Raw genomic sequence first — 23,829 nt, 5'->3', positions numbered from 1 at the left:
CGGGTGCACAACTTGAACTAAAGGTAGCCACAAAACACTTAACGTACAATGCAGTCGGCATGTTCTGTGAGTCTCATCTTTAGCCTGATCTCTAGCCAACTATTACTTGTCTTCATTGGCTTTGTTTTGTTTTTATATATAAACATTTCCCTTGAATGTAGCTTTATTTTGTAGCAACATAACTAATACCCATATGTGTTGTAGGGGTACCAGTCAACCTCTTAAGAGTGCTGCAAGTTATTTGTAAGCAATGCGAAGGCTTAGTTATTAGTAAGCTGTGCATAATCTACTCAAACAGCGAAATGGATCTAGTAGTGTTAAAAATATTTCTCCCCAAACCCACTAATGCTGTTTCTCTAGGACTATGCTTCTGCCTCATCCTGCACTGCCCCATGCTAACCTTGTTCTGCTTCCTTGTTTGTAAAGTTGTCTGAATTCTACCCCCCTCAGGTTCAGACCACTGTACTGTCTCATTACATTTCTATCAGTATTGTTCTCAATGCTTCGTTCTCGGTAGCACACCTGGGTTGTGAAGCTGTATAAGGTTAACTTTTGCTACCTCCTACTAATGAATATCAATGTATCAGCAATGTCAGCCAGCTGTATTTATTTAAATGGGATGCTTCTTCATTTAGGAATCCATATGCACTCACTGTAACCAGCTGAGCTCCCATTCACCCTCCCCACCCAATTCCAGGCGCCCACTGATCTGTGCAGTAATGAACCCAGCAAGACCAGCTTGACACATTGCAGTTTCTTTGGAAGATTCATTTCTTCTTCTGTTCCCCTGTTTCTATGGTGACTGCATTCAGATAGCAGGATCTCAGGGGAGTTCCGGAGTGTTTCACAGTTGGAGGTGGAGGGAATGGGGCTATCGGATTCTCTGCTTAGAATTCTCTACCACATGATCAGCCTGTGCAGTCTGCAGAGATGTTTTTTTAAAGCCCTTTGCTAAGAAGCCAGTGTAAACCAATGTCCTTGACAATAAGGGCCAGTCACACTGTGTCAAGTCATGTTTTTAATGTTAATGTACCCCTGTCAGGGGGTGGGCAGTAATGCACTGGAGCTGTTTTTTTTTTTCTTCATGTGCTGTGCTGTCAGGATTTTCTGAAAATATAACTGGTCCCTTTTTTTCTGGTTGGTACAACATAACTAATAGGGAGAATTGACATGATTTCTTCACTTAGCCCTGAGGAGTGAAGGGTCCCTAGGTGAGTTGACTGTTGCCCTGGAAACAACTGTGGATGGAAACAGGAGATAGGAAACCTTGTTTTAAATACAGCACAGATCTGGGGAAAACAGTAATTAGGCTGGTCACAAACATCCCTGGCTTGCTTTTAAGTGTGTAGAAAGGTCCTAGGGTGTAAATTGCATCATTATCTAAAATCTTAATTCTATAGAAAAACTTATGCTTGTCAAGGATTCCCATTAGCCCTTTGAATTTGTTTACTTGAAATAGTGAAAATTGAGTGTGTGTGTGTATATATATATATATATATATATATATATAGCACATGCATGCTCACTTAAAATATTTTTATATATGCACAGGACAATGAGGGTACACAGACCTGTGACACCTCTGATTTGAATATCTGAATGATTCGTTCTACTTGGAAAGTCTATTGCATTTTGCTGACTAGCTGGGATGATACATAACCTTTGCAGACAAATGTACTTTACATTTATTAACTTGTGTAGTCAGGAAAGTTAAGGTTAGGATTTGGGGGGGGGGGGGGGGCGCGGCGCGCATTCTTCATGGTTGTAGTTTCGTCCTCCCAGATGTTTGTTTAAAGGTTCAGTCCCCTGTAGGCAAGGTCTTGGCAGACCCAATATAGCCTTACTGTTTGGGAGAAGGATATTGCATTGTCATGTCTAGTTCAGTGTCAAGATGGTTCAAGTACACATCAGGTGAGAAGATGTTGGGTGGTCAGTGTCTGAGCAGGTAATGCACATACAAAAAAAAAAAAAATCAAGAACCCCCCTAAATGAGATGTGTGTACGAGTCACTTCTGACAGCCAGGTCCTTATAGAGATGTGTGGAGACTGTAGTTTTAGGGATGTGTGGGACTGCCATCCTATTGAAGTCTGTTTTTACTGACAGGTGTGTTTTCAGCAGGTCTTGCTCCCACCGCTTTTGTTCAAAACCCGTACATCATCAGTGCAGCCCCCCCAGGAACGGACCCCTACGCAGCAGGGCTCGCTGCGGCCGCCACGCTAGGTAAGAGAAGATCCTCACACCCTCTGCTCTTCTATTGAGGCTTGAGTGATAGAAAATAAAACTTCCATGGAACATGTCCCCAGTACTGTGGTAGGAGCGGTGGCTGATACTGCACTGCCAGGCAGTGTGTTTATTTTTATAAATCATGCCCATTCAATTTGTAGAAAATCCCCTGAAGAACTGGCAAGTGGCACGTTTTTCTTTACACCAGCTGGTTCGTCATGTGGCACTGGCTGGAATGTTGGTATTTTTTTTTTACAAATGTTTGAAACAAAATGAATAATTATTGTAACACTCTACTTTGTTACAATACCTGTCGTGAGGTCAGGCTATGTTAGTGTAGAACAAGAAGTAAAGAAGATTATTGAATTATTATCACTTAGGGTTTTAATTAGCAAAGCTTTATTTCGTGTTTCAGACTGCTGTCTGACTTTCATACCATTCATTGTAGATTGATTGTCTGTCTACCCCCCGTCCCCTCCCCCGAGGTCATTTTAGTGAACTACACAACATTAACAAGCAAGATTCACACAACCCTGCAATCTAAAATAATATAAACAACAATTTGAAACTACAGAGTCATTAAATACAACATTGTAAAAAGTGCATTTCCGACAGTATGTAAATAATAGTTATTTAAAACTTGTAACAGCAGCATTTTACAGGAAACAGTGTAAGTGAAATGGGCATGTAAGTGGCACCCATTTAAACATGTGAACTATATAAACCATGTGGGGCTGTGGAGTTTTACCTGGAGATTAAATCTGTTTGCTTGCTTGCATGGGATTACGTGAATAAACAACAATTTAATCCACTCAACCATCCGGCCTTGTAGAAACCTTTAAGGGTTTTTTTTAGTAACGCATTGTATGAAACTTGGCCAAAACAATTGCATGTATTGATTTGAATACTTGCAAAAATGGTATCAAGTACGGTAACATTTTTCAGATATATAACACATACTGGCATATATTGATTAAAAAACAAAATTGTAATATAATCCCCTGAACAACTTTTACATTTAAATTGCATTTGTATGGGCAGAATTCTCTCTAGTTTTTTTTCCTTTAGTATTTTCTCAATCCAACAAATTCATTTGAACCCTTTTGCTGCCCAGTGTGTTTAACCCTTTGCGGTCCATTTATTAATCGCACGTCAGGTCTAATTAAATTTCACACGCGCAGTTAATTTTAGACGCGCTGTTTAAAAGTATTTTTTTCCACAGTCAAACGGGTTTAAATGGCCCTGCATATCAACAAAGCACTCACTAGGCATCTCCAGCCCCGCCCCACCCTTTCGTTTGCTATAGCGTTCACCTATGTAAGAAATAAATAATAATAGTCGTACATACCGATCGATCATCTCCGGATCACTCGTTTTATCACCAAACTCCTCAATAATGCGATCCAAGTCATTATTTTATTACTATAACATCTCAAAAAAGCTCTGCAAATGTCCGTGTTTTCTGTGCGCTGATTCAGTCAGCCAACTTGTTTACTTATGACCCGCCCCGTTATCTGATACCAGATCCCCGACTTGTCTCGGCTCCTGTCGCTCCCACTCGGCAATTGAATGGTTTTCTCGGCTTTTTCCGGAGAAAAAACAACGAAACCCGTTTTTTGCGTTGCTATAATGATGTCGGACCCAGTCCGACAAAGGACCTGTGAGGAATAATTGCAATGTCGACCCAGTCTGACAATGGACCGCAAAGGGTTAATACAGTGCTCACATGATACCCCTGCAGAGAGAAACAATAAAGCAGAAATCATCTTGTTAAAGAGCAACCGTATACAACTTATTAAATTCTGAAAAGCTCTCCCGCGCACTCTGCTCTAAAAAGAAGGTATTGGTTTTACACTTCAAGCTGCACCGCACGATAACCGTGGTGTACTGTGATGTGCCTTGAGGTACTGCAAGTTTGCCGTGGTACTGGGGACATTTTCCATGCCCACTGTATGTGGTGATTGCTAGCGTGTTCAAAGAGGGTTCTGGTCCTGATACAATGGTCTCAACGGTCCTGAGAGACTTAGTATTAAGTGTCAATAAAGTATTTCAGTATTCATGTGGAAAAGATGCAGTGTACATTGATAAACGCACTAGCCGAAACGTTTGGCTGCTTCACTTCTTATATGCTTTACCTTAAGCTGCTAATCACATTTTTTTATATTTTTTTTGCGGGGGGGAGGGTGGCTGTAAAATCTAAAAAAGATAGTTGTCTGGTAGTTGGTCCATTGCTTTCTGCATAATGAAATCCAGCCTGAGCAGTGATTAGCTTCCGACAGTGCAGGTCTTCAGCTGACTACCTGCAGGATTAGATCTATTGAGGGAAAGACATTTGAACAATTTACCGGACTCAGCCTAGGCCTGCTTGTTGGAAAAGTCCTTTAGTAACACATTTCAACAATGTAGTTATCAAACACAGGACTGGTTACTGGGGGAAGAAGTTCTAGGCAACTAGCAGAGCAATATCCCAAACAAGTTTGAGTTTCAATGGGGTTGGTTTCTTAACTGCTTCCTACTCCACACAATCCTTTGTTACGGTCAACCTGCTTGCCTCAGGCTCCCGCTGGCTGTGCACTGTCCCTGTGTGGGCAGCTTGCTTGTCATCTCTGCTTCCTCTCAACGCCCTTCCTCTTTGTTTCCTGGCAGGCCCAGCAGTGGTCCCCCACCAGTACTATGGAGTCACCCCCTGGGGAGTATATCCAGCCAACCTCTTTCAACAGCAGGCTGCAGCTGCTGCTGCGGCAACCAACTCTGCCAATCAACAAGCAGCATCCCAGAATCAGCAGGGCCAGCAGCAGGTATGTTGTTTGTCTGATATCCAGTATGTGTATTTGCTTGTTGTGCATGCAGTGTAGTGCATACATTCAGCAGGGACTGCTTGTGTGTTTTATGTAACCTTTATTTTAGTACGCTAAAAAATATCTTCAGGGATATCTTTATCTTCACTCGCTGAAACATTTCAGTGTAATGTGTTTTACAAGCAGCTTTATTCAGAAGCTCTGGTAATCTGATGTATTCTCTCTGGGAGGTGGGGGGGTGGTTGCATTGCGTTTTTTTTTTTGTTTTGTTTTTTTGCAATTGGATATTTTTGCAGTGATCTAGGGGAAAAAGTGTTTATTTTAAATGCTGGGACAAATATCTGAACACAAATTATGTGTGTGTGTATGACTCTCTTACGTGTCTTTTGATGGCAAAAAAAACATTTGTTTCTGCCAGAAATTACACGATTATACATCAGGACGTGTTTTGCCTTGCACGACTTACCACCTTGTCAGAATATGTGCGTCAGTTTCTAAAATTGAGTTTATATATAAAAAAAAAAAATAGACCTCATATTTACTCTGGCTATCAAACTTCAGCATTGTAAAGTCCAGTTTAGCATGCGCACGCAACACCAGCTGCCAAATAGTGATCTTTACATAGTGAGACAGTTTGGGTCCGTTTCTGTCTGCCATGTGATACTGTTTTTACTTGAAATACACAATTTATTATTTTTAGCGAACTACTGCATGGCATCCTTTATGTTTTGTAGTTAATTCAGTGGGGTGAAGTATGGCCGTCACAACCTATTCTTACTTATGGGACATTTCTAAACTAATACAATATTACATATAATGGCATTGATAACCTTTTGCAAATGAGCAAATATTCAAATACTTGTCAATCTTCCAGATGTCCGAACGTGAAAATTCCGTGTTTGTCCTAGCACTACTTTTATTTACGTTTGACATAACCCTCAGGCCTCATCTAGCCTATTCAAGCATGCTTATGGCTCAATTACTTCATGGAACGATGAATGGGAAACATCCTGAGTTTGCTGGACCAAGCTAATGTTTTAAATACTTGGCAACCCATCGTGCATATTTGTGGGTGGAACTAGGACCCTGTGGACTGTGGCTCTGCTGCTGTGGGGACAGGTTCTCTTTAGCAAGATGCATTGGTGGGCTTTGACATGTTAGCCTGGCAATAGTGACACTCACTGAGAATGCAGTTTTGTAATGTGAGGTGTCAGACTGCAGTATTCATATCTGTGCTAAAGGTGCTAAAGGTTTTTCAAACCTGACAGTCAACCTAATATACAGTAAATATAAGACTATCTGGAATTGAACAGCACTCGAGTGCCCTTCTAAAAACTGGACTTTTAAAAACATCCAAACAAAATATCTTTGACTGTTATAGTAACCAATCTTCCTTATTAGGGTTCAAAAAATGTGGACACTTATGCGCTGATTGCGTCAGTCTGTCAGTCTCTCACAAACTACATTAGCAACCCAATAGCTGCCTTGATTTTGCACCAGTCTTCACCAAGCTTTTATCATACACTCCTAGCCTCATAGTAGTTTCAGATTGCATTTGGCTGTAATCGGATTAACTCCTTTCTAACTGTTCAGGTATGTTATTACATGCATCCACTGGTTTATAGTTTTACCAGTCTTCCTACCTTGCAGTTCCCAGATTAACCAATGTTTGTCAGTTTTATGTTGAAGATGGGTGGAGCAGACTGATCTTTGACCCGAGTGACCTTTGCTGCTTGTTGTTGTTGTTTCTCAGGTTCTCCGTGCAGGTGGCAACCAGCGGCCTTTGACCCCGAACCAGAGTCAGCAGGGGCAGCAGAACGATCAGCTGGTAGCAGCTGCCGCTGTGAACTCCGCCCTTGCCTTTGGACAGGGGCTGGCGGCTGGAGTGCCAGGTGAGAACAGCCGGCAGGGAAGGATGTTAACCCTTTGTGGTCCATTTATTCAGCGCGTGTCAGGCTTGTCAGGTCCGATTTTATTTTCACACGCGCAGTTTATTTTAGACGCACTGTTTAAAAGTATTTTTTTCACAGTAAAACAGGTTTAAAAGGCACTGCATATCAACAGGACACTCAGTACTGCATCTCCAGCACCGCCCCACCCCTCGTTCGCTATATTTTTCAAATAACTCGTAATAGTACATACCGATCAATCATCTCTTGATCACTCGTTTTATCACCAAACTCCTCAATAATGCGATCCAAGTCGTTATTTTATTACTATAACATCTCAAAAAGCTCTGCAAATGTCTGTGATATTCTCTGAACGCTGGATGCGGAAGCAGCTATCTTGTTTGTGTATGTCCGTGTTAGTTACGTGGTGTCGGGTCTATCAGTATTCATGAGATACGCTCCCTTTTTTATTTTGGCTTCTCTCGGCTCCTATCGGTCTCACTCGGCCATTGAATGATTTTCTCAGCTTTCCCCGGAGAAAAAACGACTAGGACCTGTTTTTTTCGTCTTTTTGACAGGGTCCGACATTGGACCGGAAAGGGAAAATTGCCATGTCGGACCAGGTCTGACATAGGACCGCAAATGTAACAGCATGGCTACAGACCAACAGATCCAACATGGACATTTTTAAAACCAAGATTGTATCTGTACAGGGAGAACCACAAGGACATTTAAAGGGGGTGGGGTGTAAATGGGTTTACAGTATACAACACCACAGGTTTCAAGGAAATTTAATAATTTTAGCAATGAACGACTAAGAGTGAAACTTGATGTATTGTGCAGCGAGCAGTACGTTGTGTAACTAGCAGCCATTTATGTTCCTGTGAATGGCACAAGAATGAGAGAACTTTCTTAGTATCTTGTTCTCCTTAGGGTACATCTATATCTGCAAAATGTCAACTAATGATACACATTTTTCTAATCAAGTGGGGTTTTCTTTACCTTTTTAATGTAACATGTAACTAAAACAATTTTATTTGTAGCTGTCCTATTTAGTTGATTAAGTCTGTGATAGGAACTGCTTAATCCCTTTGTTGCCACAGTTATGTAAGGAATCTAATATGATGTCTGTAAATGTGTGCACAATATCAATTGATGTGTTAATAAGTTTCCTTTATTGATTCCAATACTCAAAAGTTACACTTACAGCTTTATCATTAGACACAATAATGAAGCCACTACTTACTATCAAAAATTAAGCCATGATATGTCACCAGTTTCTGGGAGGGCATTGAATATGGTGCTAGTGTGTGTATCAGAGGATTTTGAATGCTTCTAAATGCACTCAAATGCCTGTCTTGTATATCTTGCCTAATTGTGTGTGAAGCTAAACCTTGTTTTTGCTAGCTTAGTTTCTCTGTGTCAGGGGTGTTCCAAGGTCTGTCAAGTTCACACCCCACTCATTTCCTACAGTTGAAGGTTGTGCCCCTCTGATTCAGAGATGTTGCCCTTGTTTCTAGGCTATCCAGTTCTGGCGCCAGCTGCCTATTATGACCAAACGGGAGCCCTGGTGGTGAATGCAGGGGCGCGGAGTGGACTGGGGGGCCCGGTTCGGCTTATGGGCCCAGCACCGCTCCTCATCAGTCCTACAGCTGCACAAGCAGGTAAGAGCACGCGGCAGTGTGGCTGAAAACAGTGGTGCTTTCAAATGAAAGAGCGGTTGGTGGTGGTGTCTGCCAGTTTCACAGACCTTGATTAACTTAGGTACGGCAGCCCAAGACGATTAGTGCCATTGTCCATATTTTTTTGAATGGTTCACAAAAAAGTGTTTAATGTCCCCAAAACAAAATGGGTACCAAAACTGCTGCCCAATTGATTTACTCATTCACATGTACCAGTAAATCAGGACCTAGTAAAATGGTATGTAACCAACCTGACCTTTTTGTGGGGGGGACAGGAGTTCTTGTACCCAGATCTGCTTAGATGTCATAGCAATAGTTTACTTTAAAAAACAGTAGCATTCACATTACCAAAAAAACATGTTTTCTTTAGGATTTAGGGATAGGGAAGAATATAGTTCGTTATGAAAGAAAAGTGATGCAACAACTTCATGGTCAAAGTTTTGATTTGGCAGCCATCCTGATGAGTATACATTGTAGATTAAAACGTTGACCATTCGTAATGTTTTGGGAAATATGGCCCTAGTGTCTGCACTCCATGTTAATATAGTTAATTTGAAACTCCCTCCCCCTTTCCACAGCGGTGGCAGCAGCGGCGGCAGCAGCCTCTGCCAGCGGTGCAAATGGAGGTCTGGCTGGAGGAGCCAGCGGGCCCTTCCGGACCCTGGGTAACCAGCAGCCGCAGCCCCAGCAACAGCCAGGCAGCAACCTGGCCTCTAGCTCCTTCTACGGGAACAGCTCTCTGAACACCAGCTCCCAGAGCAGCTCCCTCTTCTCACAGGGCTCCGGCCAGCCGGGGAACAACTCGCTGGGCTTCGGGGGCAGCAGCTCTCTTGGGGCCACGCTGGGATCCACACTGGGGGGCTTTGGTACGGCAGGTATGTGGGAGCAGGGCAGGATAGAAACTGCAACTAGCCCTGCTGCACCCAGTCCTGGGTTTCAGAACTACCCTTAATGAAGTATATCATTTAAATGATCAGGAGCCAGGAGTTTGTGGAATCATCAGATCCCTGTTAAATTAGTTTATTCCTCCCTTAAAACTCCTAAGAGTAAAGCTACAAGCTCGAGTGTCACTTATTCAGAAGTGTGATCAGTTTAGAGTAGATTTAGCAGGACTGCTGGCACCTGGTTATTTCAATAATGTAATGTGGTGATGCTGGTGGCAATATAGAGGAATCAAACATAGGATATTTCAATGGAGCTTTCTCTTTACTGCGTTGAGATGCTGTTATTTCATAGCATGCCTATCTGTACAGCAGCGCTCGTATCAAAACTGTGACCCAGGTGTCGACCATGTTGTCCTTATGCCCCTGGGCTACTTGTGCTGCTGCAAAGTTTGTTTTACAATTAATAACTGGTTGACACACCTGCTGAACATTGCCCAATATGTTGAATTTTGAATTAATCTGCTACTAGGTTAAGCTTTCCATTATCCACGTTCTTCAGGTATAGTAAGTAGAAAGCAAGAAAAATTCCTTTCCTTTACAGTGCATTTCCAGTGCTCTCTTGTTCAACTGTAAATTGCGATGCACTATACTTTAGTGTAAGGGCCCTATATTAATTCAGTTTTCAATATCTGCAAGTCAAATAGAGGAAGCACTGCAGTTTGAAAAGTACCCCAGAACGGTTTTGGCATCTTTCCTTTGCTCTCTTCCATTTCCCTTCTGTTTTGTTTTATTTTTCATGTCTGCTGTCTCATTGCAGTTCCGAACTCAAACACCAGCAGTGGCTCTCGACGGGACTCCCTGACCAGCAGCTCAGATCTCTACAAGCGGGCCTCGAACAGCCTGACCCCCATCGGCCACAGCTTCTACAACGGGCTGGGCTTCTCCTCTTCCCCGGGGCCGGTGGGCATGCCACTGCCCAACCAGGGACCCAGCCACTCGCTGACTCCACCCCCCTCGTTGTCCACACACGGGTCCTCAACCAGCCTCAACTTGGGTGAGCGAGGACGGGCGACCACGCCGGAGTTACAGCTTTGAAATGTGATTAGACAGCCACAAGCAGTCAACGGATAACTAGATCATTCCATAATAAATCCCCAATGGTCAGATTGTCGGACCCCACTTGTTACTGTAGGCCTAATAAACGCATATCATGTTAGTAGGGGAATAACTTCAATAGTTATACTGGTTTTTATTTGCAAGTATATTTTGTATGTTTTTTTTAATAAGGCTTCATGGTTACCTCATACAGTTGTCCTTTTTACTGTCTTCTGCACACTTGCATTTCAGACAAAATAAATGGGATAGCAAATTGTGTATTTATTCCAACTATATAGCAAAATAAATAACTACTACCAGGTCATTTTGTTAATTTACAGTGTGTGTCATAATACTGCTGAAAAGGAAGACTGTCATAGTTATGTAATTATGACCCCTGCGTTTTGTCTGATTTTCGGTAGGTGGTCTGACCAATGGGAGCGGGCGCTACATCTCGGCGGCGCCGGGGGCGGAGGCGAAGTACCGCAGCGCTAGCAGCGGCTCCAGCCTGTTCAGCCCCAGCAGCCAGCTCTTCCCATCCTCACGGCTCCGCTATGGCATGTCCGACGTCATGCCCTCGGGACGCAGCCGCCTGCTCGAGGACTTCCGCAACAACCGCTACCCCAACCTGCAGCTGCGCGAGATTGCAGGGCACATCATGGAGTTCTCCCAGGACCAGCACGGCTCCAGGTAGGGGAGGGAAGACCAGCTTGAGGTCTGTTCATTTATTTAGTCAAACACCAAAAGAAAAACTTACTTTCTCGTGGATATTAAATGTGCATCTATATTCTGTTACAGTAATCACTGGCACGGGGGTGAGCACGTTCAGATTTGTAACCAGCAATACTCAAAGTGGTATTGTCACAGTAGTACTGTGTACATTTTTTGTTGTTGGTTTGTAATGCAAAAAAAAAAAAATACAACATTTCTTGTTTACTTATTTTAAAGTCTTCTGAACTGGATATTCTCTTCTGGCTGTGAGACTGGAGTGAGCGTGTATCCCTGCCGTATTGCTGATGCATGTTTGTTTCTCTGTCCAGGTTCATTCAGCTGAAGCTGGAGAGAGCCACACCTGCTGAGCGGCAGCTGGTCTTCAACGAGATCCTGCAGGCTGCCTACCAGCTCATGGTGGATGTCTTTGGAAACTACGTCATCCAGAAGTTCTTTGAGGTGAGTGTTTCTTTGACCACCTGTCTTCTGGCACGCGGGTCTCTGTTTACCAGAACAACTTTTTTCCCCCCTGTTGAATACTAGTAAATGTGCATATTCATTTTTTTTGTTACTAGTTGTAACATTTGCAAATCGTGTATGTTATAGGGTTTTACAAACTTTGCTGTGAAACGGAGGCTTCTGTCCTTGTAGATAAGTGGAGATGTGTGTGTCACATATCACTCGAACCATCCAATTGTATTAACTTGGAATGGGCATTCCCTAGCTCTGGAGGGTTTTTGAGATTTATGGTTCCTGCAATTTTAGATTTTCAGGCATTGTGGAGGGTTAATGAGTGTTAATTTGAGTACTGTGAAATAAACACTGGTAGGTATTTCCAGCTGTGGCAGGGGGTGTTGGTTATGAGCACACATGTTAGTTTGCCCGCGCTGCAGGGCCATGCCTCCTCAGATAGACTCATGCGTTGTGTTTTCTCCTCCGCAGTTCGGCAGCCTGGACCAGAAGCTGGCTCTGGCGGAGCGAATCCGCGGGCACGTTCTGTCGCTCGCTCTGCAGATGTATGGCTGCCGGGTGATCCAGAAAGCTCTCGAGTTCATTCCCTCGGACCAGCAGGTTATTGTAAGTTTTAGAGCACATTTTAATACTACTTCTACTGTTGTCTTTACACTGTCTCTACTCTGTCGTTCTCTAGTATTTGTAGTGCGGTCCCTATTTCTTTTTTTTATTTTAGTCTTTTTAATCTGTGCTCCGTAGCGTTCGTGTACTAAAAGTGTTTGAAGAAAACAAAGCATACAAAAACGTAACAGTAACATAAAAACTGATTGGAACTAGAGCTTGGGATGAGTCTTGTCTGGCCATGCAATAACACGAGGGAGAGCAGGGGAGAGGAGAGGGCTTGAACTGATTGAGATACATCAGGAAGGTCGTAAGATCCCTGTTGCACTGAAATAAGTGAAGGAGGAGAGGAGTAACTTCTGTAAAAAAAAAAGTGTGCCCACAGCATCAAAATATATACATTATTTCCGTTAGGGATTGGTTGGATCTCATTTAGCAGTTTACCCCAGACTGAAGACATTCAACTAGAAAACTTTAGTCAAGCAGAAAAATGAACCTGCTGATCATGGCTGCAATCTAGAAGAAATGATTTACGATTTAATCAGTTGAATTCTCTAATGCTAGTTATCCCTTAATCAATACAACTTGCAATCGTATGATTGTATAAATTGATAGTTTAATTAGAAATTATGCGCAAACAGCTAATTTAGAATTATGCAGATAAACAATTGATTAACCCCTTCAGTGCTAGGGGGCGTACGCCCTAAAAAATTCCTCTCAATGCTAGGGGCCGTACGCTGTACGTCATAAAATAAAGTTAATTGTATCGCCGGCTGTGAGCATCCTAATCATTACAAATTTTTTTTTGGAGTGTGTAGAAGGGTTTAAGCTCTCAAAATATGTGAATGGTGTATCGGTCACGTCATTTAAAAAGTGCATGATTGACATGTAAACTGCCCTGTATATGATTTCTCTGTGTTATTCAATGACGGATGCCGAAGTCAAACAAGCAAACAAAAAGGTTGGTTATATTTTTTATAGTGCTTTGATTGGCACAGCTTTTGATGGATACAACATTTTTAGGGGATCTAAGGACCTATTTTTAACAAACTTAATCTTACTTTCAATAGTTATTTTCAGAAATGATTGATCGTTATTGATTACTGTATACTGTCTCTGTTGTACCATAGCATATGCGGTAGTAACTCGGTGCTTGGGCACGCTGTGTTTGACCAATCGCTTCCGACATTTTAGGATATGTGTGGGAGGGTTTAGTCTCAAAACGTGAATAGTGGATTGATCACGTCAATCTAACGGTGTAACGGTAATCTAACGGTGAATGATGTATGCCTAAACTGGCCTAATAGGATTTCTCCATGTTCAGTCTGGAATCCAGCAAATCAAATAAACAAACTGAAGAGTTTTATATTTCGGGTCGTGGTTTGATTTGAGCAAATCCTGATGGCTACAACATTTAGTAGACCCACAGGAGATAGCATTTTTGTCATTTTATTTTATTTTCAACAGTTATTTTCAGAACTAATCAATCGTTATGATTGCTGTATACTCTCCCAGGCTATGCTGCACCATCCACAGTAATAATATTATAAAATATGTCGGTGCCCTAAAGGCTGCGAGGTGAGTAATCGCTTACAAAATTTTAGGACATGTGTAGGGGGGTTTAGTCTTTCGAAATTATATTTTGAATTTAGTTTTTGTCTACATCTAAAAATATGTATAGTTTTACATATTGACCCGACAATCTGTTTTAAATGTTTATTATTATTTATTAATACAAATGTTGACGCAGCCATGACAAACATACTAACTCCTATTTTTTTCCCTCCATAGATAGTTAACACATTAGCAGTGCAAGACACATTTGTCTAATTACCATGTTAGGACATTTACTTTTTTAGGGCTTTAAAGTGGCACAAAAATTGTAATTTTACATTTTTTTCCCCGTTTAATCTGCAATATCTCAATCAGTTGAGTAGACATGCCCAAGTAAACTATATCAAAGTTCAGATTGTGCTGGAAAAAAATATAGGTTTCCTATGTTTCCTTTAGAGATCTGAGAGAAATTTGACTTGTAAACAATTGTCCCAAATTCAAGAAAAACCTCTAACACTGGGGGCGTGGAAAAACCCTTAGCAGCGAAGGGGTTCATATCACTCCGCAGCAGTGTAATGCATTCAGTTTATTTTAATGTGCATTTTATAATGAAAATTGACTACTGTTAGCAATCAACTTGTATTCTGGCTAAGCACTTTACATTAATAAGTGTGTGATGGATTAAGAGTTTGGTGTACGTGAATGAAGCTCATTTAACTGTTGTAGACTATAGCCTTTTCTTAATCTACATGGTGGCTTCATTTTCCTTCAGATGTGTGTAGCCCGTTACAACACAAGAACAGCTTTTGTAATATCAGACACCAACAGCATGCCAGTAAGCTTAGAATAAAAAAAATAGCAATTCAATGTTTGTATTTAAAAAGAGCAGTGTAATGATCAAATGTTTTGACAACAATTCAGACTTGAATTCAAAAAGTAATGCACTGCATAAGGAAGTACACAAACCTAGTTACTAAATCCTCCCGTTGTGTTGGTTGTATCCCGGTCTAGAGTTTACAGTACTCCTTTTTCTCTCCTGTTTTCAGAGCGAGATGGTACGAGAGCTGGACGGCCACGTGCTGAAGTGTGTGAAAGACCAAAACGGTAACCATGTGGTGCAGAAGTGCATAGAGTGCGTGCAGCCTCACTCCTTACAGTTCATCATCGACGCTTTCAAGAGCCAGGTGAGGCCCACTGCAGGACGCTGCGCTCATTCAGCTGAGTGGGCTGTTCAAATACACAAGTGCTCTCATCCAAATGGCATCCATTTAAAGTATGCTGACCAGGGCTTTTGCTCTTGAGTGCAAATACATGGAGCCCTGATAGACTGACTGACTGACTGACTTATCTGTCTGCAGGTGTTTGCCCTGTCCACCCACCCGTACGGCTGTCGTGTGATCCAGCGAATCCTGGAGCACTGCCTGCCTGAGCAGACCCTGTCCATCCTGGAGGAGCTGCACCAGCACACCGAGCAGCTAGTGCAGGTAGGAACAACCAGCCCCACACCAGAGATCCTCCTCCCACTGCCCTGAACATAGGCACCACAGCACCCTGCTTCACGAACAACCAGACACCTCCCACTACCCTGAGCATAGGCATCAGCACCGTGCTTCATGAACAACCAGACACTTCCCACTGCCCTGAGCATAGGCATCAGCACCGTGCTTCATGAACAACCAGACACCTCCCACTACCCTGAGCATAGGCATCAGCACCGTGCTTCATGAACAACCAGACACTTCCCACTGCCCTGAGCATAGGCATCACAGCACTCTGCTTCATGAGCAACCAGACACCCTCCCACTGCCCTGAGCATAGGCATCACAGCACCCTGATTCATGAACAACCAGACACCCTCCCACTGCCCTGAGCATAGGCATCACAGCACCCTGCCAACCAGGGTCTCATTTTCACAAACTCATGCCCCTTGAACATTTAAATAATGTCTTCAATTAAGGGTGGTTCTGACACCCAGGGCTAGTGTGAGTTTCTAGCTAACCCTGCCTCTGATGTGTGGACTGTACAGCACTGGTTCCTTAGCCATGCTAGAGCTCAGAGTAGCTGTCCTGTTGCTAATTCCTGGGTTGTACCCTGTTAGTGCTTGCTGTTGTACACGCACACTCTTTTATTGACAGGGATTAGGAAGTGTTTAGTATGCTCGGCCATGAGGCAGAACCACGTGATGTTGCACAGACTGCGATATTTATCATGGTGGCTGCCAGTGTATGGCTGGGTAGTTGAGGACCACCATGTCCTGAGTCTTGACCATGAGTTGCAAGCAATCCAGCATGCTGAATAGAACCGGCCCTCTCGTCGACGTAATCCTCTGGTAGCTGCTGTAATGTTTTTTGCTTTTGTCCTAAAATTTAAATAAGTTTTCACTAGAGATGTTTTATCAATTATTGATCATCTGTCCTTTAATTTAGATTACATATTGATAAATTGATGCATCTAATTAGAGCCTGTGAAGTTTCTCATTGCCAGCTTGCATTACAATGTTGATTTCTATATAGGGCTTCTGGTTTTCGGTGTTTAAAAAAAAAAAAAAAAAAAAAAATTTAAAATCAGCAGGTACTTATCGCTGCTTATTTTCAGGACCATGAAACAGGTAAAAATCGGTTAAAACAACCCTCCTACACTGATGTAACTTAAAAAAAGGATGGTGAGTAAGTAGATTCAAGAAACTGCACAGAGTCCTTTTCTTCAGTCAGTTGTTAGGTTTATTGAAATATGCAGGGAGTCTGGTCCCAGGTACAGGACAAACAGAATACTCGTTCTTACAATTGTTGCATGACATTAAATACCCTTCTGTATAGATGGTCCACCTCCTCTTTCTCTAACACTTAACCAATAGAAAAGGTACAACACATTATCCTGTTAATTTAGTGTGAGTGTGTGTCTGTGTGTGTAGTCTAGTGTGACGACCTCTGAACTCAGTGCATTCTTCAGACCCCTGGTGCCACAAAGGTCCATACATCTGGTTTTTGTCATCTTCCTTGTTCCTATCTCTCCGATTTGCCTGAGACCCTTTGATTCCAGTGGCATCATCTCTTTGGATCTCTCTGAAGTCTTAGAGCCTGGTCTCTTCTGGTCCCCTTGAAGACTAGCTTTATGACCCCCTCATAAACCAGCTGTATATTCTAAGCAAAAACCTGTTTAATCAGTTTTACACCCCAGTGGACTCCCCGAAGGGCAAGCTTCTTTCATGTCCGGGCTGGAGGTCAAAGGACTTGTTTGTACAGCCTTGTGCTGCTGGCCAGTCATTTGCTTTGACACAAAGAATCCTTTTCAGTTGTCACAACTTCAAGGTAACTTCTCTACCATATTACCTTCAATTTACTTCCAATGTGCAGTTGTTTAAGTATAGTTAAATATACGTTAACTTGGTGTTTTTCTCAGCTCTCTGCTACCATCCATTGCTCAGTGAAGCTGCTATTATTTCTTGCTTGCTCGGAGTCAATGCAGTGCAAGTATCTATATACCCAGAGTATATAGCCAGCTTTCATCTATCACAGCAGTGCTTGCATTTTTGGAACTAACAGTTTTTTCTATCCAATGTTAAATCACTTTTCAGAAAAATAACATGAATACAGCCGTCATTCCTCATGCGTAGCAAACTGCTATTTAATAATTGTTCCATGTTTTCCAACATACACATATTCCACAATGGAAACTGGTAAACATCAGTATACATCAACAACTTAAACAGTAATGTAATATGAACCGTACTAACATCAATGAAACAAAACCTGTTATATTCGCAGGTTGTGGCACCAGTAGAAGGCATTTACTTGCCTGAAACCAAAGCCAGGCCAAATAAAGAAATCGTGGAAAATAAGTGCTGCACTGCACATGAACTCTGTATGTCCAACTTAAAGAAACGTCCAACTTAAAAACATCAACTCCCTTTTCGTCAGCACAGTTTTAAAATTTGTCTGCTTTGATTGTAGTAAATGCACAGGTATTTCCAAGCTGGACGCAGACCAAGCTGGATCGTTCTAGACATTACACACCGGGCAGCAGTGTGGAGTAGTGGTTAGGGCTCTGGACTCTTGACCGGAGGGTCGTGGGTTCAATCCCTGGTGGGGACACTGCTGCTGTACCCTTGAGCAAGGTACTTTACCTAGATTGCTCCAGTAAAAACCCAACTGTATAAATGGGTAATTGTATGTACAAATAATGTGGTATCTTGTAACAATTGTAAGTTGCCCTGGATAAGGGCGTCAGCTAAGAAATAAATAATAATAATAATAATACACAAAATGTAAGGAGTGTGCAACAACAACCACCCAGATACAAACGGACGCGGGAAGCCTCACGAGCATTTATATCAAGTGTTCTCATTTGAATGCAAGCTGTACCTTGCTGTTGAACTATTATGCACAGCTGCATTTTTAGTTATTGTGTCTTCTGGTTTAAAAATCTTAACCTCTTGCGGTCCTATGTCGGACCAGGTCCGACATTAAAATTTTCCATTTCCGGTCCAATGTCGGACCCTATCCGACATCATCAAAAAGACGTAAAACACAGGTCTCTAGTTGTTTTTTCTCAGGATAAAGCAGAGAAAACCATTCAATGGCCGAGTGAGACCGATAGGAATTGAGAGAAGCTGAAAAAAAAAAGGGGGCGGATCTGAGCAATTCACATAGCCCCGGCACCACAGAGATAACACGGACATAAACAAACAAGATAGCTGCTTCTGCACCCAGCGCTCAAAGAATATCACAGACATTTGCAGGGCTTTTTGAGATGTTACGGTAATAAAATGACTAATAAAATGGTAATAAAAGGATCGCATTATTGAGGAGTTTGGTGATTAAAAGGAGTGATCAGGAGATGATTTTTCAGTATGCACGACTATGAAGAGGTATATGAAAAATATAGCGAACAAGGGGTGGGGCGGGGCTGGAGATGCAGTAGTGAGTGTCCTGTTGATTTTCAGTGCCTTTTAAACCTGTTTTACTGTGAAAAAAATACTTCTAAACAGCGTGTCTAAAATAAACTGCGTGTGTGAAAATAAATTGGACCTGACGCGCTGAATAAATGGACCGCTAAGGGTTAATGTTCTTGATTTTGAAAAATAAAATGTTGTTGCATCCATTCGGTGTTAATGTATATGATAATAGATTAAGAAATGAGGTTGCCGATTGCACCACATGCCTAAATGGACTGAGCCAACTATTATATTTAGAGACCATTGCATGAAAATTGTCACTACACTGATAAAGCCCTTAAGTTCTGAAGCAGACTTTCAATACCACCAGGCTTACAGTTGGTTCAACAATCTGTATGTAACCAGCCATCTGCCTGTAATAAATCACTTATCTGCTCCCAGGCCAGGAAAGCAAAGCTGCTAGACAAACACCTGAGCTGCTCACCGAAACCATTACAAACCTGTTTACACCCAGAGCAACCTGACCGTCTGGTGAAATAGACTTGCGGAAGTCATGTTAAAAACACCTCCGGCAACTGCGTCCTGTGTTTTATATACCAAACTGTTCCTAAATGTTACCATTTGCTGTTTGTTAAAACAATTGCCCGTGCAATTAAGTATATGCTCCTTTTGTGTGTTCTGGCTACTATAAAGTTGCTATATATTCTGCCGTGGCAGACTCAATCTTCAAACAGAAATCTCATCTAATAGTCTCCAGTGAATGCTCAGAAAGCGGAAGAGCGGTACATTGCATCAGCTGCAGTAGACTGTTGTGTAGCTGGTTAAGCTTTGTGTAAATTCATACTGATGTGTGGGTTTTTTTGTCTGTTTTCAGGACCAGTACGGAAACTATGTGATTCAACATGTTCTGGAGCATGGGCGTGCAGAGGACAAGAGTAAGATAGTGGCTGAAATCCGAGGCAATGTCCTGGTTCTGAGCCAGCACAAGTTTGCCAGGTACTGGAATCAGTGTGTTCGGTTAATGTGTACAGTTCACCCTGTGTGTTATGGTATTTGGGAGGAGTAGAGAGTTGGTGTTTGAACAATTCATTGAAACAATTATCAGTGAATAAATAGTGTGTTGTGAAAAAGCACTACTAACTACCAAATGGTTCTTCAATGATGAATGTGATTTACAGTTGGCATGAATACTTGCTGTCCTCTCTATCTCTAAGTTTTAATGGAACAGTCCATTATTCCATTTATATTCTTACACATAAAGCATAGGCCATGAGGACCTGCACATAATTGTATGTAGAGCTGCCTCCTGTGATATGGCTGGTATTGTGTCCTGAGTGTCTCACTGTCCGTAGTGTTAGTTGCTAGTATTGACTGTGTTTCTTCCTTGGCTACAGCAATGTGGTGGAGAAGTGTGTGACCCACGCCTCTCGCTCAGAGCGAGCCATGCTGATCGACGAGGTGTGCAGCATGAACGATGGCCCTCACAGTGCCTTATACACCATGATGAAGGATCAGTATGCTAACTACGTGGTGCAGAAAATGATCGACGTTGCTGAGCCAACCCAGCGCAAGATTGTCATGCACAAGGTAGGCTGCTGGAGGAATGAACAGGCAAGTTAGCAGTCCCTCCGGTCACAGCCGTTCTAAAGCTTTTGTATTGTTTTCTTTATTTATCTACATCCAGTGTTTGTATTTATGCTTTTGACACATATATGGGAGGATAACCCTAAGAGAAAAAATTGAAAAGTTCCAGTCTTTTGGAATGTCTTAGTTTTAAATCTGTTCCCGACTATTCCCATGGCTATGTCTAGCTGTATTGCTTTGAACCCAAGCCTCTGTGTAGTACAGGCCCACATGCTCTTTATTGCACCCAGGTAATGATCTGCACTTGCACAGTGGCTTTAAAACTGGGTAAAGGTCTTAGTGGAGAGATGAACCAGTCGAAACCACAAACTGTCAGCTCTGTTACTGTTGAGCAGCGAGGCATATCCGTGGGAGAAGTGCAGAACCTACTTGGGTTTAGTTGCATGCGGAAGGGCTCTAGTGGCTCTGCTGGTAAAATCACTACCACTTTTGCCAAAATGCAGATTTTTCTTTGGGGTCAATGCTAATAAAATATGGTTCATGCTAATCACAAACTGGATAACGCATGATCTTGTAAGTGTTTTTAGGGTTGTGGTGAACTCTCAAGTCATATATGCATTTCCACCTGGTTTAGGAAGATGTTTTACCTGTTTGTACTGATAGAAGTAACCTTTTCTTTTTCTGGTGTGTGGTACAAGGATTGAAATACAGAAAAGATGAGGTGCAGATTTGTACCAGTAGTTGCATGAAAGTGTGAGGGGACATGGGGTGGCTGCTCTTGTGCTATGCACTGCAGTTCTGTCCACTGGTTCACATAACTCGTACCATTAAGTTCTCGCATGAGCACCAGTAGGCATTATTGGTATGCAACATAATAAGTGCACATTTCTAAACAGGGTTTAGAAGATGCACCAATTGGAATGGTCTTATAAATAAAATACAAAAAAAAAAAATCTTGTATATTCGTGCTTCATTGACCCCAGATCAACAACATTCCTTTGCACACAAAAAACAAAACAACCTGCATTTTCTATTAATCAGTCCACATGTGTACTGACGTACCAGTTATGTGAATCACTGAGTATGCTCCTGGAAATAACTCGCATCTCACATATCTGATGTGTAAATTAATAGTTTTTACAAAATGAAACCATATAATATGAAATTTGCATTTGCCTGAGTTGGTGACTGTTTCCCTTGCTGTTGCTGACAGTACAAGTACTTGAGTGACATTAAAGCTCACAGCATAGTAATACATACATATTGACTGGAGCTGAGGTCTAGTGGAAAACTATTGCCCCAAGAGTTGTGGGTTTTATTGCCCCCTGGAAGTCACTTTTTTGACCTAATAGTGTGATAATTCCAAAAAATATCGTTTCAATTAAACCCATGATGTCAGAGGGCAGTAGTTTTTTAACTGTTGACTGCTAGACACTGTATTAACCAATAGCTTTGCGAGTTGAAAACTAATATGAGAAATAAAACTGCTCATTTTAGAAGCTCCACCTGTCCCCTCTAAAACCCCTATTGAATTCCATTGCAGATCCGGCCCCACATCGCCACCTTGCGCAAGTACACCTATGGCAAGCACATTCTGGCCAAACTGGAGAAGTACTATATGAAGAACGGTGTGGACCTGGGGCCCATGTGTGGACCACCCAACAGTATCATGTAAATGACGCACTCTGTGTCTCACCACCAACTCTGTGTCCTTCCTCACACTCTCGCACACAGACACACACCAACGCCCAACCAGAAGCAGCAGCCAGGCCCACACGCTCTACCAGCAACCTTCCGGATTCCGTTGTGATTCTAAACTGAGTGGGCTTGCTTTCTTTCATTTCATTTTTTTTTGTTTTTTTGTAAGGTTGCTAATTTATTTTATGAGAAGCCTTTGTAAATTTATTTTAAATTTGTTTATGCATATACTGCTAACTTGGTAGTTTTTTTTTATTGTAAAAAAAAAATTGAGAGTAAAGCCAACTGTCCTGTTTTATTTTATTTATTTTTTCTTTAAAAAATAAATAAAAAATCTGTATCACTGGTGTATAGAATTATTGTACATAGGTCTAAAGAGAGAAACGTCCATGTGTGGGGCAGTGTGTTGTGTCTGTAATCATTTTGGTCACTGCAGGACAGTTGCTTGGATTTGTTTCCACAGTGAACTGCAACTGTCTCCACGCACTGAGAAGGAATTTACTTTCTTTTGTTATTTTGCTTAAATCGCATTTAATATTTTGCTGTGCTTACTGCTATAGTGCAAAAATAGGTTTTTTTTTTATAAAGTTTCATTAATTTTTTTTGTATAATATTGAAAACTTAATGCTTGCAGATTTAATTAAGTAAATTTACTCGCCCTATAAATCATAGAGAAAGGGGTTGGTGTGATGCATTTCCTGTGTCTTTCTCTCATTCTTCTTTTGCTAACATAAAAGCAGACTTTTTGATTATTTAGCACGGGAGAAGTTTAAAAAATAATTGTGGTCTTGCTTGTATAAATAGATAGTGTATACTTGGTGTAGACTTTTGCATATATATATATATATATAAAATTACATTTGTAGTTTTTTTTTGATGTTCAATCTGTAACTATAATGTACCCTAGTAGTGAACACATACTTTTGATTGTATAATTGTACATTTGTAAACCTTCTGTAATGTAAATGTGGAGAACTTGGAATCAACTGTACAACCCTTTTTGGTATAAAGAAAAATACAAAAAATATTACAGACCTGTGCATTTCAGTGTATATTCACACTTTTTTTTGGTCGTGGCATATATAGTTGTTGTATATTGTAAATTGTAATATCTATCAAATATTTGTTTTGTTTTTGAAAAGCCCTTCTTTATATACAGCATAGTACTTGTAAAGAAAACACAGAAAAACAATGCTTCATGATTTTAACCTGTTACATAGTTTAAAAAAAAAAAGATTTATTTTAAATGTTATAAAAAATCAACATCCTGATCAAGTAGTTTTTTTGGTTTTTTTTTAAGATCTTTTAAAAAATGTAATGGTTTTGCTTTTTGTGGCAGTTAAAGGAAAAACAATCTATGACATGGATACAAAATCCTTTAGTTTAGGCCCCTTTACATCTTACTCTGTGGGTTACATCTTTCCCACTTTTTGTACAGAACATGAACTGTATTTTGCATTTTTTTTGTCTACTTGTAAGTGATTGTAACATACTGTCAATTTTTTTCCTTGTTGAAATACAGAATTGTAACACTACTCAGTGTACATTTATGAAAGCCTTGTGTATATTTCCAATGAACTTTTTTGCAAGCACACTTGTAACTCTGTGTATAGTTAACACAATCCTGTGTATGCTTCTGCCTGGGCAACTATTTTTTGTAACTCTTGTTGTAGATTGTCTCTAAACAATGTGTGATCTTTATTTTGAAACAAAACAACAAAAAAAACACCCAAAATTTCAAA

The 23,829-nt window shown here is 41.3% G+C and overlaps 1 protein-coding gene across 6 annotated transcripts in view; it reads left to right on the top strand.

Annotated features, from left to right (window-relative positions):
- The window catches only part of LOC117413852 (pumilio homolog 1), a 62,177-nt gene extending 38,348 nt beyond the window's left edge, over positions 1-23,829 (top strand). For 2 of the 6 annotated variants that reach the window (XM_059000419.1, XM_059000418.1), the window contains exons 9-22: positions 2,105-2,221; positions 4,871-5,022; positions 6,776-6,914; positions 8,432-8,575; positions 9,172-9,468; positions 10,295-10,531; positions 10,995-11,262; positions 11,613-11,742; positions 12,226-12,360; positions 14,958-15,095; positions 15,270-15,395; positions 19,680-19,801; positions 20,200-20,416; positions 21,933-23,829. In XM_059000419.1, the coding sequence (XP_058856402.1) occupies positions 2,105-2,221; positions 4,871-5,022; positions 6,776-6,914; positions 8,432-8,575; positions 9,172-9,468; positions 10,295-10,531; positions 10,995-11,262; positions 11,613-11,742; positions 12,226-12,360; positions 14,958-15,095; positions 15,270-15,395; positions 19,680-19,801; positions 20,200-20,416; positions 21,933-22,064 (2,354 nt within the window). In that variant the 3' untranslated portion in view covers positions 22,065-23,829. The remainder of the gene's footprint in view (positions 1-2,104; positions 2,222-4,870; positions 5,023-6,775; positions 6,915-8,431; positions 8,576-9,171; positions 9,469-10,294; positions 10,532-10,994; positions 11,263-11,612; positions 11,743-12,225; positions 12,361-14,957; positions 15,096-15,269; positions 15,396-19,679; positions 19,802-20,199; positions 20,417-21,932) is intronic. The other 4 variants (XM_059000423.1, XM_059000421.1, XM_059000420.1 and 1 more) reach the window with 4 other exon arrangements.

Source organism: Acipenser ruthenus, chromosome 25 (assembly GCF_902713425.1).
Source record: "Acipenser ruthenus chromosome 25, fAciRut3.2 maternal haplotype, whole genome shotgun sequence".
Classification (NCBI taxonomy): Eukaryota; Metazoa; Chordata; class Actinopteri; order Acipenseriformes; family Acipenseridae; genus Acipenser; species Acipenser ruthenus.
The sequence above is the reverse complement of the archived record's forward strand: the minus strand, read 5'-3'. Positions and strand labels throughout refer to the sequence as shown.